We start from the raw sequence: 16976 nt of genomic DNA, 5'->3' as shown, positions 1-16976 counted from the left end.
CAATTTTTCATTATTCCCTTTTCCATCCAAATAATTTACGGCCTCAAATCGCCCGTAAATTATTTTTCCCTTTATTTTTGTTATATTTTCTTCCTTTTCCAATGGGTATCATCCTGTTCTAATTTTTTTCACTTTTTACCGTTTTCAAAGACTGGCCTATAACATGTTCAGCTGATTTCAAAAAAACAGGACAAGATAAGCAATTCAGGTTCTCATAGATCAATGAAAAGCAATGGGAATATGACGTTTATGTAACTGTAATTTGTCCCTTTTTTTTTAAATCAACTGTACATGTGCTATGTAGGGGAAAGCGGGGCAAGGTGGGTAGCTTTTTGGAAAATATTATGCATAATTCCTGTTCCTCTGTTAGTTACTATCAATAACTAAACGTTTCCTAAACTGAAAATTTCAGTTATTACGCATAATTCCTAAAATGTCTAGTTATTATGCATAATAACGGATTTCGGATACTAGCTGTAACATATATATAAAAGTCTTAGAGCTGTAGAATGTAGTGCACTCTTTTACGTATGAACCCTAAAACAGAAAACATCTTAATACCGCTTCCACGCCCCCTTTTATCCAACTTTATTACATTCATAGCGACATCGCGTCCAATAAACTCCACAATGCATCTTCGCCGCCGCCCCCAACATTTCACCGTCAATATTGCGACTTCATATTAAAATAAGCTTTAATATTAAAATCTCTTTCAGGAACGAGAAATTTTATACATGTTGTGACGAGCCCTATCTAGATATAACCTTCAACATTACTATGAGACGCAAAACCCTCTTCTACACTGTAAATCTCATCATCCCATGTATGGGAATCTCCTTTTTAACCGTACTCGTGTTCTATTTGCCTTCCGACAGCGGCGAAAAAGTAAGTATCTCTTTAGCCATCCCCCCGCTGATTTATGTCTTTCAGGTAAGCCTGTCGATATCCATTCTCCTCTCGCTGACGGTGTTCTTCCTCCTCCTGGCCGAAATCATCCCGCCCACCTCCCTGGTGGTGCCCCTTTTGGGCAAATTCGTACTCTTCACCATGATCTTAGACACTTTTAGGTACGCAGTGTCGCCGTGTCGCTCACAACTAAGACCGTGCTTTGCAGCATCTGCGTGACGGTGGTGGTCCTCAACGTGCACTTCCGCTCGCCGCAGACCCACACCATGGCGCCGTGGGTGCGCCGGGTGTTCATCCACATCCTGCCGCGCCTCTTGGTGATGCGGAGGCCGCACTACCAGCTGGACAGGAAAAAGTACGACCCTCACATTCCGGGAACGTCCAGTAACAGGCGTGTTTTAGTTTGTCGTCGGCGCACCGAGTGATGGTGCGCACGTGCAACGGGCTGGAGCTGCGGGACCCCGCGGTCTTCACCGACACCGAGGACCTGGTGGAAGACCCCAATTTCTTTCCGAGCGCGAGTTCGCGGGACGAGCTGACGCCAAGGTAAACTGTTTTGTGTTTAAAGCGAAACTGACGCGGAGTCGTAGGGAGCTGGAGGCGGGGGCTTTGAACGCGTGTCGGGTGCACGGGACGACGCCGCCACCGGGACTGGGGTTGCCTCTGGGGGACGATCTGGGCAACGGGTTGGGACCGGGACCTTTGGAGGACGCGCTGTGCCGGGAGAGCAACGCCTGGTACTTGTGTCCGGAGGTGCACAAGGCGATCGACGGGGTGAGGTTCATCGCGGATCATACCAGGAGAGAGGAAGATTCCACGAAGGTACTGGTTCTGACTTGAGGGTTTCGGGTTAAGGGTGTGATTGCAGGTGAAGGAGGACTGGAAGTACGTGGCAATGGTCCTGGACCGGCTCTTCCTGTGGATTTTTACGCTGGCGGTGCTGGTGGGGACGGCGGGGATAATCCTTCAGGCGCCTACTTTGTACGACGACCGCAGGCCTATCGACGTGCGTCTTTCGGAAATCGCGTCGACCACGGCTAAACCCCACATCGCCAGCACTCTTTAAGCGTCTCTTAGTGTTTATAAGATCTTAAACGAACCAAACTAGATGTACTAAGTGTATAAACCATAAAGGAATTGATGACCGATCCGGGTTCAAACTCGCTCTTATGGCTCAATTTGTCGACTTTTTTGGTTTTAAACCGGATCGGCTTTTATGGATAACGATAGGGTTTCGTATATATGTACATATTTATCTCTTTCGTCTAGAATAGGTAGTTTTAAGGGTGGACGAGTCGGTGAGCAAATTACTAGTGTTTTCTGGACAATATTCAAGCAAACGGTGAAAGTTTGCTCGAGTTTTCAATGGTAATCACGTTGTTTTTGAGCCCTAGAAATAACACTACTTTTGTAAAGCGACTGAAGTCAGTGTTGATGCGACCGGTGTGATCAAAGCACTTAAACCGAAATTAATAAATGCATGGTTAAAAGTAAAGATTTTTAGCAAAATGTTACGGCGTTGCGCGAGGGACGTTACATCTGGCGCGATGTCTGCTAGATATATTTTATAAAAGGAAGGTTGTTTTATAAAGATTTGCTACCAAATCGTACGATTTTAACGTCTATTTATGTGTCCGGAACGTGTCGATGCACTTTTAATTTTTCTATTCACACTCAACTCAAACACTCAACTTTCTTTGTAAAAACAACCTTCCGCGACCGTTAGTACTGAGAAGCCGATAGGAATTGTAAACTATTCTAACCGAAGTCTCGTTTCGGCCCTTATGCTGTACTTCCCTTCGATATCACCCCCCCGGCGTCGGTGCTCGTGTAAGGGCACGAACTGAGGTGCTAGGAACTCGCTTCGTTACGTTGTTAAGACTTGAATCCTAAAACCGTGTTTTAAAGCTGCCGAAAGATTATAAATGAGCATTTAAAAGTTATGTAAACGATTTCTATACATATTTATGCTGTAACTAACGATTTTAATAAATTAAATTTTTATATAAAATTAATTTTAATAAAAAACATGACCTTAAACTTCGGGGTTTGTATGGTGTCTAGAATTACTGCACTTTTCCACAAATACAATTATATAAGTGTCTGTATTAGCTATTTTTGTGTAACACCAAGTTTTATAGCCCCTTCAGGTATGTATGTTCAATAAAATTGTTAAATCACGATGGTCTCTTGAGTATGAGTTGTAATTGTAGGAGACGCTGTCAGCCTCACCGTTTCCGGCGATTTAGGGTCCCTTTCATGAAGCGAAAATTTGACAGACGGAAATTGGAAGTTTCGTCAGGGACAGGAATCTGCGTAATTTTTGTGATGTCGCTTCAAACAACGAAGAAAAAGGAAAATTCGTCTCCATTTTGGCAGATTGTCTTTTTGATGAAAAATTTCAACACTTGGAGCTACCAGTGCAGATTTAATAATAATAATAAACTATAAAAAAATCGAGTCTTGTGTACGAAAATATCTTTTATTGATCAATTTCTTCTATAAATATCACAGCGACCATCATCAGTAGAATCTTACCATAGTGACGGGCAGTTGCAACTGCACCTTGTCCACCTTATGCTCCCTAGTCAGTTTCAGTTTGGGGAACAGCGGCACGTTCGTCTGATCGGAGCCCCTGCTTTTTGCAACAATCTCGTCAATCTTACTACTATTATAAATAAAAGTGTCAATAACCGACTTTGCGTTAATCTCCTTGCCCTTTCTAGAAGGAATAACCTTATTCTTGATCAAGTTGGAGCGCAGCGCCATGATGTGCCGCGTGGTCTCCGACCACCACTGCCTGTAGACCGGGGCCTTGTCCTTCTCCTCCTCGTCGCGGCAGCGCACGCACCGCTCCACGTTGCACGTCCTGCTGGTGTGCTGCAGGAAGGTATGCGTGGGAGCGGCAATCCTAGCCACCTGTAACGATTATCGTTACCATGAAATGTCTTGGGGAGTGAATTTAGTGACCTCGGTGTCTTTGATTCTCCGCCTCGTCCGCAGAGGGGGACTCGGGGGCTTGTCTTGTTTTTTTCGCGGACCTCTGCTGCCTTTGGCTCGTGTACTGGAACTAGAGGTGCGGCCGAAAAGACCCCTGTTTTCCGCCATCTGAATCATGTATTTGTTGTCGAGTCTGATGACCTCCTGGAAAAAAGGGTTATTGGGGGTAATACTGGAGAAGAACGGACCTTGCGCTGGACGAGGGCCAAGAAGCAGCCTTCTTTGGTGTAGTCAATGCACGAATTCTCACTGGGGCAGAGCGGAGGTAGCGCGGGGACGTCGAAAATGTCGGTTTCGGGAACCTATAAGTATAACAACTTTGAAACTAACTTTAATTTAAGATCGTATACTTACTGTAATATTGTCAAAAAGTTTCTCGTCGCTATCCATCGATAGTCTGACGGTTTCCGGTGTCATGACGCTGATTTCGCTCTTGCGGTCGTCCAGAGCTAGCTTCTCGTTGTTGTTGATTTCTTTATTTTCGTCCTAAAAAAAATCGAATAGACTTTGAAGCACTCAGGACCCCACTAACAGCGTCTGGAAAGATCTGCACTATCAGTTTCCCTTGTAACGTCGCATGGTGAAGCTTCGCGTTCTTGTTCACTTCCCTCACCGTCCTTTCTATCATTCCTCCGTTCTCTTCCTCGATTCCCGAGTGTGTCTCATATAGAACGAATTGTATCTAAAATCGTCTGTCAGTCGAATAATCGGTTTCGTGTTGGTGTAGTATAACCATTGTTTAAATATATTATAGTTGGACAATCTATACGGACAATTAGTTTCCCATGTAGAAAAGAATGAATATATATTTTACATCTCACTCGCTTCACTATGAAGTGGCGGTATGGGTTATCATCAAACTATGAACACCAAATTCATTCAATATGAACATCTTCTTACGTATTTTTTTTATTAACAGTAGTCAAATCATTAAATACATATTATTTTTGAAACTAAAATGCATTTTATCCTAAGATTGTATCACAAAATATTCATCACCATTTAAATCTATACGATTTATTAGACATCAAGAAATAAATTTAAAATTGCAAAAATTATACTAAAACAGCCTTAAATGTGTCTTGTATGTACATGCTTATCAGTATGTAGGCATTTTAACGCACAGCAATAATCGTTCTTTATGAGTAATGACTGATGACTACTGTAACACAGTAAATCCTCGAAATCGAAAATTTAAAACACTGAAAAATTCAAATATGGGAAAATTGTAAAATCGAGAAATCGAAACATAAAAAAATAAAAATTGGAAAATCTAAAATTTAAAAATCGAGAAATTGAACAATCGGTTAATTCAAAAATCGAAACATCGAAAAATTGGAAAATCGAAAAATAAAAAAAAATTGAACAATCGAAAATTGAAAAATTCCGAAAATTGAAATATAGAAGAACTGAAAACTCAAAAAATCGAAAAAAAATAATAATTTAAAAATTGAAAAGTTAAAATTGAGAAATCGAAAAACTGAAAAATCACAAAATTGAACGAAATATCAAAAAATTAAGCAATTAAAAAATTGAGAAACAGAAAAGTCAAAAAAGCAGAGTCTAAAAATCGCAAACTTAAAAAATCGAAAAATTGAAAAATCAAAATCCTGAATAATCGAAAAATTGAAGAACTGAAGAACTGAAAAATCGAAACTTTAGAAAGTGGAGAAATGGGAATATAAAAAAATAGATTAATTGAAAAATCCGAAAACTAAAAATTCAGAAACGTCAAAATTTGAAAAATAAAAAAATATTGAAGAACTGAAAAATCGAAAAATCTAAAATTTAAAACATTGAAAAGTTAAAATATCCTAAAACTGAAAAATGGAGAAATCTAAACATCAAAAAATCAAAAAAAAAAAATCTAAAATTTAATAATCGAAAAACTGAAAAATCGACGAATCGAGAAGTCGAGAATTTAAAAAATTGGACAATTGAAAAATCGGATAAATCAAAAATCGAAAGATCGAAAAATCGAGAAACCGAAAAGCAAAAAATCGAAAAACCAACAAATCGAAAAATCGAAACATTGTAAAATTCAAAAATTGAGGCATCGAGAAATCGAAAAATCAAAAGACAAAAAATCGAGAATTCGAAAAATCAAGAAGTCGAAAAATCAAAAAACTGAGAAACCGAAATAGGCCAAAATCGAAAAATCGAAAACTTAAATATGGAAAAATTGATAAAGCGAGAGATTGAATAATCAAAACATCGAAACATCCGAATCTCAATGAATTGAGATCTCAAAAAATTTAAACATTCGGAAATTTAAAAAATTAAAATATAGAACTGGAAACTCGAGAAACCGAAAAATCTAGAAATTTAAAAATTAAAATATGAAAAAGTTGAAAAATTGAGAAATTGAAATAAAAAACAAAAAACTGAAAATCCAAAAATAAAAAATAGAAAAATCTAGAAGTCGAAAAATGAAAGAATCGAAGTATTGAAAAATATCAAAACTGAAAGAAATATCCAAAAATTGAGAAATCGACAAACCAATAAAGCGAAGTCGAAAAATCGAAGAATTGAAGAACTGAAAAATCGAAACTTTGAGAAGTGGGAAAATCAAAAATAGATTAATTGAGAAATCAGAAAACTGAAAATTTAACGCAAAAATTTGAAAAATTGAAAAATTTAAATACTGAAGAACTGAAAAGTCAAAAAATCGAGAAATCGAAAAAACTAAAATTTAAAACAATGAATAATTAAAATATCGCAAAATTGAAGAATCGAGAAATTCAATTCAATTTGAAAAATTGAAAAATTGAAAAATCGGGGCATTGAAAAATTGGAAAATCCAGAAATTGAAAAGCTCAAAAGAAAAAAATCGAAAAACCGAGAAATCCAAAAATCGAAACAACGAAAAATGAAAAAACTGAGACTTCGAGAAATCGAAAAATCGGAGGATCGAGAAATTGAGGAGTCGGAAGCCGAAAAGGAAAGTTAAAAATTGAAAAATAAAAAATTGAATAAACGAAAAATTTTAAAAAAGAAAATCCGGAAAATCGAAAATTAAAATTCAAAAAATCGAAAAATTGAAAAATTGAAATATAGAAGAACTGAAAACTCGAGATATCGAAAAACCTAGAATTTTAAAAAATGAAATATTAAAACATCGAAAAGTTTAAAAATCGAGAAATCGAAGCATTAAACAGTCCCAGAATTGAAAAATTTAAAGTTTACAATAAATTGAAAATCCAAAAAGGAAAAAAGCGAGAAATCAAAAAAAATCCATCAATTCAAAAATCGAAAAGTCGAAAAATTGAAATATTGAAAAATCTCATAACTGAAAGAAATATTCAAAAAATTGAGAAATTAAAAAATTGGAAAATTGAGAAATCGAAAATCTAAAAAAGCAAAATTGAAAAATCGTAATCTTAAAAAATCGAAAAATTGAGGAATTGAAGATGTGAAAAATCGAAACTTTAGGAAATCCAGAAATGGACAAATAAAAAAAATACTTTAGAAATCGGCAAACTGAAAATTTAGAAACGTGAAAATTTGAAAAATTGAAATATTTAAAAACCGTAAAATTGAAGAGGACAAAAATTGAAAAATCGTATCATTGAAACATCGAAAGATTGAGAAATCGAAAAATAAAAAAATCAAGAAATAGAAAATTTAAAGAATGGAGGAATCGGAAAAGCCCAAAATTGAAATATTGAAAAATTGAGACATTTAAAGTTGAAAAATCGAGAAATCGACAAGCCGAAAAATCCCAATAGCGTATTTAGGTATAAATCACAAGATCAGGACTATTCTACTTTTTAAAATTTAAATAACATTATAAATTGGGAAATGTTGATTTTTTTTTCAAAAATCTTGACGTCTAAGGTGAAAACTCGACACGGATGCATAAACCGTAAACGGGCGAAACTACAATTTTACTATTGTAAAATTTGGAGCTTGCGTCATTTCATTCTTCGTGACAAATTTTGGTGAGTGTAATTTGATAATACAATTTGAAATGTAAATTTTGTCATTCGGGAACATTATGTTTTAAATCGTTGAGATGTTCAAGAACTTTGTTCACTTATTCGTTGTAAAGTCCAGTGGTCGAAATGGGTTAGTTCTTCGTAGTGGATGTGTATCAGATCAACTCTAACGAATATCGGTTTATAGATAAATCGCTTAAAGTCGATATTGGGCTGAGTGTGCTTTGGTTTGTAGATCAAACAAGTTCTCAGGCGTCGAAAAATTGCATGTGGAGGGAGACTTCGGATTACAAATCGTGCCAAGAAAGACATATTTGGTAGAGATGGATTTTCAGGTGCTTGACTACCGGTAATTTTAAATTGTTTGCTGTCGTTCGCGAAGTGAAGAACACAATTTGGTTAAAATGATAATTATAAAATTATCATAATCACTATTGGTATTAATAAACACAAAATGGCGCGCAAGTTATCAATTGATTTCGTTAATAAATTCATAGAAACCTATAGGTATGGGATTTTTTCATGCCTTAGAAAATTAAAAAGTAAAAAATACAATAACAAAAATTTTAAAATGCGGTTTACGAAAAATTAGTTGACCTGTGCAAAAAAAGAAAATTTTGGAAACGCTGACAAATATGACATCTTAAAAAAAATAACACTTGAAGAAGTGCTTTCGAGGGAATATTTTTGATGCTCGCGTGAACAAAATACTCTATGTCAGTGTGCAGTACGCAAAGAGCTGTGCAGATCTAGCCGAAAATCCGAAAACCAAATCGCTGTGTGTAGGGTCAGCATAACGAAAGTAATAAATCATCCCATCGGTTGAAGAACGTTGGGTCGGTGCACTGATGTCGATGTTATATCCCGAGAGGGGCCCAATACACCCAATAAAATCGAACAGACAAAATAAAGCTTCAAACATGATTATTTTTTTACTAAAATTCTGAAGTTTATAAACTGCACATTTTATTTATTTATTTATTTTATCTTGTTTTCGAACTATAATAAACATTTCAAACAATGTCTGTAACTTATTTTAATGTAAATTATACTCATGTGGTTAACAAAATCAGATGTAATATTAGTGTGATTTTGAGCTTATTCTAGATTTTATTACAGCAGAACGGCGTATCCTTTTTAAATTTTAGAAGTTACGGAAACTAGTTCAAGAAACAATTAGTTATCTCGTATTTTTGGAACAAAATCTACCAAAATGTCCGATAACAGCAATTGTTTTTCATAGAAACAAACAGTCTTCAAAGCAGCCTTTAACAACTCGATATTACAAACATGCCTCTTAAGTTCTTAATGCGTTTTTTTCTCTCTTGTAATTGTTTGTAATGTTAACGCCGAAAGTTTATGTCATTCTGTTATTTACTTTGAACATATATTCTCATTTGTGTTAATATTTTTGTAACACCACGAATCTACATTTTAGTTAAAATCTTGTTTTACTTTAATCTTGTAAAACTAAACAATTAGGGGAAGGGGGCCTAAAGCGGGCATAGAGCCTAAAGCGGGCATTCTCTTTAGTTTTGGCGTTTCAAAAGATGGTGCGCCCTAACCGCGCGGACATAGTGCATCCCCCCCCCCCGCATACTTCACATCAGTCGCCCGGGTCTCCTGCGAGTACCCAATTATGTGCTGTAATAAATATATAATTTTCACATGATTTTGAAAAATATTGCAAAGTGTGTCACATCTGTTTTTTCTATGTTTGTGATTTTTAAGCTAAAAATGAAATTCGTTAATCAATTTGTGTTTATTCGGCTACCATAAGGTAGCAGTTAACTGCCACTTGTCGCATCATTTTGAGTTTAGATGTTGTTTGCAATTTTAATTGTCGAAATGGGCACTTGTCCGGTTTGTCCTTCTAGTGTATTTACTAAATATCTATAGTTGTTTCGAAAAGAAGAACAAAGGCAATGTGGAGTCTGTGAAACAAATTATAAAAGAAGAACTTGCTGAAGATAAAACGAAGTCTAAAAAGTGAAAAAACCAAAAAGAAAAATACGAGATATATCGCTTTAAAAAAATTATATTTCGAATTACCAAACTTCAATCCAGGGGACCTTCATATTTATATTCATATCTGGTCTACAGTTTTTACAAAAAAAAAAAAATTATAAAGTTGAGCAACTTTTACATCACACTTTAATCGGCACATTGATGCATTTTCTGACGAAGTGCTGAAGAGGTTTGCATTTTGAGATAGAAGGTCCTCTGGGGAAAAGTGTCAGGTTTCTTTTGATACCATTTATAATCCTAAAAATATCCATGACTGAGGTAAATAACTCTCGAAAAGTCAAAATCTATTAAAATGAGCTTACTTAACTTTTGTTTTGGTTGCAGACTTCAGTATTTCTAAAATGCAATTCCGAAAACCCCGACAATGTTTTCAATGTATTTAGTACAGAGCGAAACCGAACCAGACGCCAACCTTAACCATTTCCTGGTTTGCCCTAGCTGAATGCCCGCTTTAGGCCTCCCCGTAGGGCAAAGCGGGCAGTTGTAAAGATTTAGTTATCTGCTTCTAACTTTTTTTTAATAAACTTTCTTCAATTTTAGTTATGCATCATTGAAAAGGGTTAAATCAAGCATTATAATATAAAAATTTAAAAGATCTAGCTTATCCATAAACTACTTTTTTAATATTTTTCCTTATGGTGCCCGCTTTGGGCCCTCTTCCCCTATACCAGTTTAAAAACCCTTGGAAAGTTTCTGTCAGTCTTCAGATATAGTCAAATAAAAATAGGCGTCAAATTCATTTAAATTCAATTCTTTCGTATCACGTTACAACGCGTTGCTTCATATTTTTTATGTCAAATATATTTTCATATTTTGTACATATATGTTTATACACATTACTGTTTACGGAACAATGTTAATTAGGGATTTATGGATAACTCCTCGTATAAGAGCAGAGTGAAGGGTGTTTGGCCTTTGCTAATGTTTGATGGCGCCATCTGATGTAGAGTGAAATAAACCTAATACGTTGGCTCACTGTAGTGAAAATGCGCGTTGACGAAAAATTTGTCCCACGCCCCCTGGATTGCTTGTCCTAAAGCTCAGTATTTAGGCGAAGTAAAATTTGTATTAGGTTGTCCAACTATAATATACTTAAACAATGGTATAACTCACCTGCGGCCTCGACATCGCGAATCTTAACGTTTTCCTCTGCTCGTCTAAAATCCTGTACACCCTCTCCCTGCCGGCCTCGCTCTCCTCCGCCTCAGTCAAAATCTCCAGCATCGACAGATCCCCACCTCTACTGCAAACCAAGTCGATTGGATCGTTCACCGCTGAGTAACTATTCGGAGGCGTGGCAAACACTGCCACCACCTCCTCCATGTAGTTGGCGTCCGGCGACACGTCAATCAACCTATCCGAAAAAATGAGAACGTTCGTCATCCCCAGCTCGCTCAAGTAGCTCTCGTACTCCCCCTTTCGCCCCCCTGCGCTGAACGCCATCAGCCGCTTGATCTTGTCGTTCTGCGACAAGATCGTCGCCAAGTACGCAGTCGTCCTCGGCGAGTTCACGTGCGTCTGGATCACACTCCCGCACAGCTCCAGCTCCGTCACGTGCTTGAAGAACGTCGCCGGGCCGAGGCAGAACGACTTGTCCTGCACCACCAGCTTGTGCTTCTTGACGAACTCGCTCCTGGCCAGCGCCGTCCTCATGGAGCTGTGGAAGGCGAGGATGTGCGGGCAGTGGCGGTCCAGGCGGTAGGTGCGCGGCCCCAGCTGGCGCGTCTCCTCCACCGGCTTCACTCCGAACCCGCTCTCGATCTCGTTCTTGAGCTCGCCGACGCCCCTGCAACCGACGTTGCAAAACCCTCCAGTACTAAAGTCACACCTACTTGATTTTCTTCAGGTTCACCCAGCACGTCACGGGGGTGGTGCTGCCGTAGCCCTGGATCTTGTCGTCGCGTAAATGGGCAGGCAGGAGGTCGCTGAGGGACAGGGCGTTGTGCTGGATGCGGAGCCGAGCCACGGCGGCGGCCAGCTTGGTGCGGAACTCCCACAGGGCGGACTCGGCGGCGGTCAAGCCGGCTTCGTGGAAGAGCCGAGTGGCGGCGGCGACGACGGCGGTCTCGCGCTTCTTGAAGGCGCGGTGGTAGAGGTCGTAGAAGAGGAGCCAGATGTGGGAGATGGTTAGCTCTAGCTGGAGGGAGAAACTGCTCTGGATTAGGTCGCGATGGAAGCGGAGTTCGCAAAACATATTTTTTTGCGAAAAAACAAATAATTCTAGATACGAATTTGATATGTCTCTCGACGTACTCTTAACATTGTGCATGATTGTGTTCTAGAATTTAAATTGGGACCATCAACACGCAGTGTTTTTCGATTCATAATCGTATTTTTTTTTTAATTGTTAGGCAACTTCGCCAAAACTTCAATTTTTTTTCTCACACGAAATTTTTCTCAGAAATATCAAATTACGAAATATTTTTAAGCATTCAGGAACGAAGGAAGTTCTGTGTAAATAATTATTACAGACTTTATTAGTAATCATCAAAAGAAGACAACCCCTAACAAAATTTCAATAATTAAAAAAATCATTTAGTTTATTTTGAAAATAATTAATAATTGAATAACTCCACGTCTATTTATCTTATCTTTATTCTATCTTCGTAGAAGGTATGTCATTTTCCAAAATTAATCTTTGCAAGTCCTGGCCCCCCACCCACCCTCTATTTTCTTAAAAGGTATGTCACCAAAATCAGTCTTATCTTAACAAGTACTAGGCCCGCCCACCCACCCTCTCTTGTTTTAGAGGTTATGTTATTTGCCAAAATCAGTCTTATCTTAGCAAGTACTAATTTTTAAATTTTTCAGTTTGTCACTTTTTCGACTTTCAATTTTTCGATTCTTCAATTCAACGATTTTTTTTTAATATTTGGTTTTTCGTGTTTTTATTTTCCGATTCTTCAATTTTGCAATTTTTCAATTTTTGGCGTTTTTAAATTTTCGATTTCTCGATTAAGCGACTTTTCGAATGTTCGCATTCATGATTTTTTTGACTTTTCGACTTTTAGATTTTTCGGTTTTTCGAATCTCCCATTTCCCGATTTCTCGAATTTTCGATTGCTCAACGTCTCAATTTTCCGATTCTTCAATTTTTTGATTTTTCAGATTTTTAAATTTTTCGATTTTTCGATTTTTCAGTTTTTCACTTTTTATGTTTCATTTTTTGGAATTTTCAACATTTCACATCTTAAATTTTTCAATTTTTCGGTTTCTCAATTTTTTTCCTTTTCGATTTTTCGGATTTTCGATTTTTTGTTTCCCTATTTTTAAGTTTCCGATTTCTCATCTTGTCGATATATCAATTTTGGGATTTTTCAATTATGTATTTGGTTCTTCGATTTTTCAATTTCTCGTTTTCATTTTCGCGATTTTTTTTAATTATCGTATTCTTGAATTTTTGTTTTTCCATTCCTCAATTTTTCAATTCTTCAGTGAAGTTGACAATTTGGTAACGCTTGTGATTTAAGCGCCATCTATTAAAGACTAAAATTGCAGCAGAAGAAATCTGCAATACCGATAACAGTTACTAATCGATTGTGTTGAATTTAGTTGGTACTACCGCGTAATTAGAAATGAATGAGTCTGTTGGCAATCCTGGATTTTTAATTGAAATTGGTATTATGCAAAATAAACAAAAACAACGAGTTTTGAATAAAAACCACAACCACCCTAACCTTATTTTTTTTGACAGCACAAAAAATCTTCCTGGGAATTTTCGTACTGTTGCAGGTTGACCGGTCTTTTGATTTTTAACCAGATAATAATTGAAGGACTATTAATTGACCTGTTTAAATTTGAGAGAAGTAGAGATTTACAGATGAGTTATTAAGTGAGTGTGCATTTTTTAACTTTTGAAAAATTGTTTTCAATTTGATAGCTAATTCTTATGAATTTTTGAGTGTTGAATCCAAATATAAATTCATAAAAAGACTTGAACATATGTTTTTTCAGTCAATAGATACATTATTTACAAAAAAAATTGTGAAAAATCATTGTGCGAAAATATCGATATTTGAAAATTGTAAAGTAAACACTCTGTATATTAAAATTTGATTTATTTAAAACTACAACAAAGCGCGTACCTTTAGTTGTCCTTTCACAAAATATTATAAGTTAGCTTTTAAAAATAACCTAATAGCTATTTTTTTTTGTGAATTCTCCTGCCAAAAAAATTCAAAAAAAATTTGAGTAACGTGGCAACGTCGCATCGGAATTTCGAAAGTAAACCGTGTTGAATAGCCAAAGCAGAGGCCAATCAAAATATATTTAACAGTCCGCATAGTTAAAAACAATTTTAGAGTGTAGTCCCCAAACAAACGTAAAATTTTGGTTTTTGACTTTTTTTTCTCTGTCTAGAAATAACAATAAGTGAGATGTCGGAGACCAAGCGCTGAGTGACTCACCCTGTATACACCAAATAAACTTATGTTAGGTTTTGGTATTAATCCATGAAGTTATAAAAATTCAAAACATTCTTTGAATTTTTACGGAAGATTGCAGATTTCTGTAAGGGGTGGTAATGATGATTATTATGTAGATGGCGCTGTAATAGAATACTCTAATCAGACTGTGCTCTTGATACCTTTTCGACTATCTACGCTCCTGTTATGAGATCTAAGTTCCAGGCTCGTCAACCCTCATTATTCCAATTTAGTTGTTTGTACTTTATGACTTGAGAGATTGATTTGTGAGGATGGGATTTGAACCGACGACAGCTGACTTTATCTTTTTAAATTTTATGTAACAATGCGGTTTTTCCATTGTTATCTTATTAACTTTCTCTCGTTAAAAAAAACAATGAAGTGAGAGATCACATCATGACTTTGGGACTTTTGGAGCTCTAAGTATGAAAATGAAATAAAAAAATATAAAAAAATCAAATCAACGCCAAACTGAGCAATTCGTTTCATTCCACCCCTTCCGTGCAAATAAACATTAAATCGACACCCTTACTTACTCCAGACCTTAACCCACAAAACTCACCCCAATCATAAAATCATAACAACCCTCACCGTTCCGTGCAAACGACAGTTCAAGCATTGTTTCAAACATTAAAATTTCTTCATAAGTTAAATGCAGTTGCAAAACATCCCCAATTAAGCCCCGCACGCGACTCACATGGAAATCCATTACATACCTCAGGGTGAACCATGAAGAAGCCAATATCGTTCAAAGCCTGCGTCAAAACGTTCTTGTCTGAAAGCACAAAAGCACAATTACCCAAATCGAAACGTCAGCCACGAAATGCAATTGCTGTCACGCCTCGAACACGAAACTATCAGCGTGCTGATATAAGTAGCCGCGCAGCCAGCCTGCGGTCACACTTACGTCTGAACACGTCGTAAATCAGCGTGTAGACGCGCCGCATCTCCTGCTCGTCCTCGAAGTGGGTGAGCAACGGGGGCTGGGTGAGTATGCAGCCGGCCTTGGCGATGTCGCTGACGGTCCAGGTGATGGGGCCCGGACCGTTCTGCTTCTGGCTTTTCTTCTGGGCGCTCTTGGGCGGTGGCTCGCACTGGACTTGCTTCTTTTTGGGTTTTATGATCCAGTCGTGGAGCTTGGGCTCGGTGGGTTCTTGCATCCAGTCAAACATGCTGAAGAAAACATCGAACAAAAATTAATTTTGATAGGTGTCGGGTGATGGGTTGACACTGTAACCACGAATGGTTTGCCGCAGTCTAGATTACTATTGTTTTTGTTTCTTCAGTTTTTCGATTTGCATTTTTCGATTTTTCTATTTCTCTATTTTTCAACTTTTCGTTTCTTCAATTTCTAATTTGCAATTTTTCTAATTTTCATTTATATATGTAATAATAATTATGATTTTAAAATGTTTCACTTTTTCAATTTTACGATTTTTACATTTTCCAATTACTGATTTTAAAAGTTTTTCATTTGTTAGATTTTTCGTTTTTTCGATTTTACAATATTTGGGTTTTCCAAATTTTTTGATTCGATTCATTTTTCCTTCGTTCCAATTTTTCGGTTTATCAACTTTTTTCGATTTTTAAGTTTCGAAAAAACGAAAATGTATAAAGTGAAAACTAAAAGTTCTAAAAATTGGAAACCAAAAACTTGAAAAATTGAAAAAAACAAAAATTCAAAAATCGAAAGATTAAAATTTAGAAAGTTAAAAATCGAAAAAATGCAAAATTGAAAAAACGACAATGTATTGTCAAATTGAAATATGTATTGCAAATTAAAGAAATCGTATAACTGGAAATCCAAACATTGCAAAATTGAAAAATTTACAAATTGGAAAAATCTAAAATTGAAAATTTGAAAAAAATATAAATATATAAAATAATTCTGGGTTCTTGGATTTATCAATTATTTGATTTTTCGACTTTTCGATTTCTCAATTTTTCCATACATATTTTGATTTTTTAAATTATCGATTTTTCAATTTTCAATTTTTTATTCAATTTGTCGATATTTTAATTTTTAGAATTTTTAAATTTTCGACTTTCGATTTTTCGGTTATAAATTTTTCAGTTTTTTGGATTTTTCAGTTTTTCCATCCTCCATTTTTTCGATATTTTAAAGCTTGGCCTTTTCAATTTTAGGTTTTGCAGATTTTCAATTTTTCGAGATCTAAAATTTTTGACTTTTCGATTTTTTAGATTTTATTTATTTATTTATTTATTTATTTATTTATTTATTTATTTATTTATTTATTTATTTATTTATTTATTTATTTATTTATTTATTTATTTATTTATTTATTTATTTATTTATTTATTTATTTATTTATTTATTTATTTATTTATTTATTTAAATACAATGCCCAACGGGCTGAAGGCCCAATAACAGGACAAGGTAATCATACATACATAGATTTCTCGATTCATAGAGATTTCCATATTTTGATTTTTCGGTTGTTGAATTTCGCGATTTCTCTTTAGTTTTAAATTTTCCAATTACTAATTTTTCACTTCGGCTATTTCGATTTTTCGATTTCTTGATCTTCTGACGTTTCGATTTCTCGATGTGTCAATTTTTCAGTTATTCAGGTGTTTCGATTTTTGGACTTTGCGGTTTATAGATTTTTGCATATTCCAATTTGTGGACAATCCAATTTTTTTTAAATTTCGACATTTC

At 35.9% G+C, this 16976-nt stretch overlaps 2 protein-coding genes across 2 annotated transcripts in view; one reads left to right on the top strand and one right to left on the bottom strand.

Moving 5' to 3' along the window:
• The window catches only part of LOC135125440 (acetylcholine receptor subunit alpha-like), a 51672-nt gene extending 48755 nt beyond the window's left edge, over positions 1-2917 (top strand). Inside the window, exons 8-13 of the mRNA XM_064051066.1 lie at positions 717-885; positions 931-1067; positions 1115-1261; positions 1309-1452; positions 1497-1728; positions 1775-2917. Of these exons, the coding sequence (XP_063907136.1) occupies positions 717-885; positions 931-1067; positions 1115-1261; positions 1309-1452; positions 1497-1728; positions 1775-1972 (1027 nt within the window). The 3' untranslated portion in view covers positions 1973-2917. The remainder of the gene's footprint in view (positions 1-716; positions 886-930; positions 1068-1114; positions 1262-1308; positions 1453-1496; positions 1729-1774) is intronic.
• A 465-nt stretch (positions 2918-3382) lies between these two features.
• LOC135124860 (uncharacterized) overlaps positions 3383-16976 on the bottom strand; it is a 32217-nt gene continuing 18623 nt past the window's right edge. Inside the window, exons 2-10 of the mRNA XM_064050082.1 lie at positions 15204-15469; positions 15013-15071; positions 11705-12009; positions 10986-11658; positions 4439-4588; positions 4261-4392; positions 4095-4208; positions 3877-4050; positions 3383-3825 (exon numbers count right to left, since the gene is read on the bottom strand). Of these exons, the coding sequence (XP_063906152.1) occupies positions 3430-3825; positions 3877-4050; positions 4095-4208; positions 4261-4392; positions 4439-4588; positions 10986-11658; positions 11705-12009; positions 15013-15071; positions 15204-15469 (2269 nt within the window). The 3' untranslated portion in view covers positions 3383-3429. The remainder of the gene's footprint in view (positions 3826-3876; positions 4051-4094; positions 4209-4260; positions 4393-4438; positions 4589-10985; positions 11659-11704; positions 12010-15012; positions 15072-15203; positions 15470-16976) is intronic.

Source organism: Zophobas morio, unplaced genomic scaffold (genome assembly GCF_036711695.1).
Source record: "Zophobas morio isolate AGI-343-1 ecotype UQ-CSIRO unplaced genomic scaffold, CSIRO_AGI_Zmor_V1 ptg000008l, whole genome shotgun sequence".
Lineage (NCBI taxonomy): Eukaryota > Metazoa > Arthropoda > Insecta > Coleoptera > Tenebrionidae > Zophobas > Zophobas morio.
This window is presented reverse-complemented; position numbering and strand designations above follow the sequence as displayed.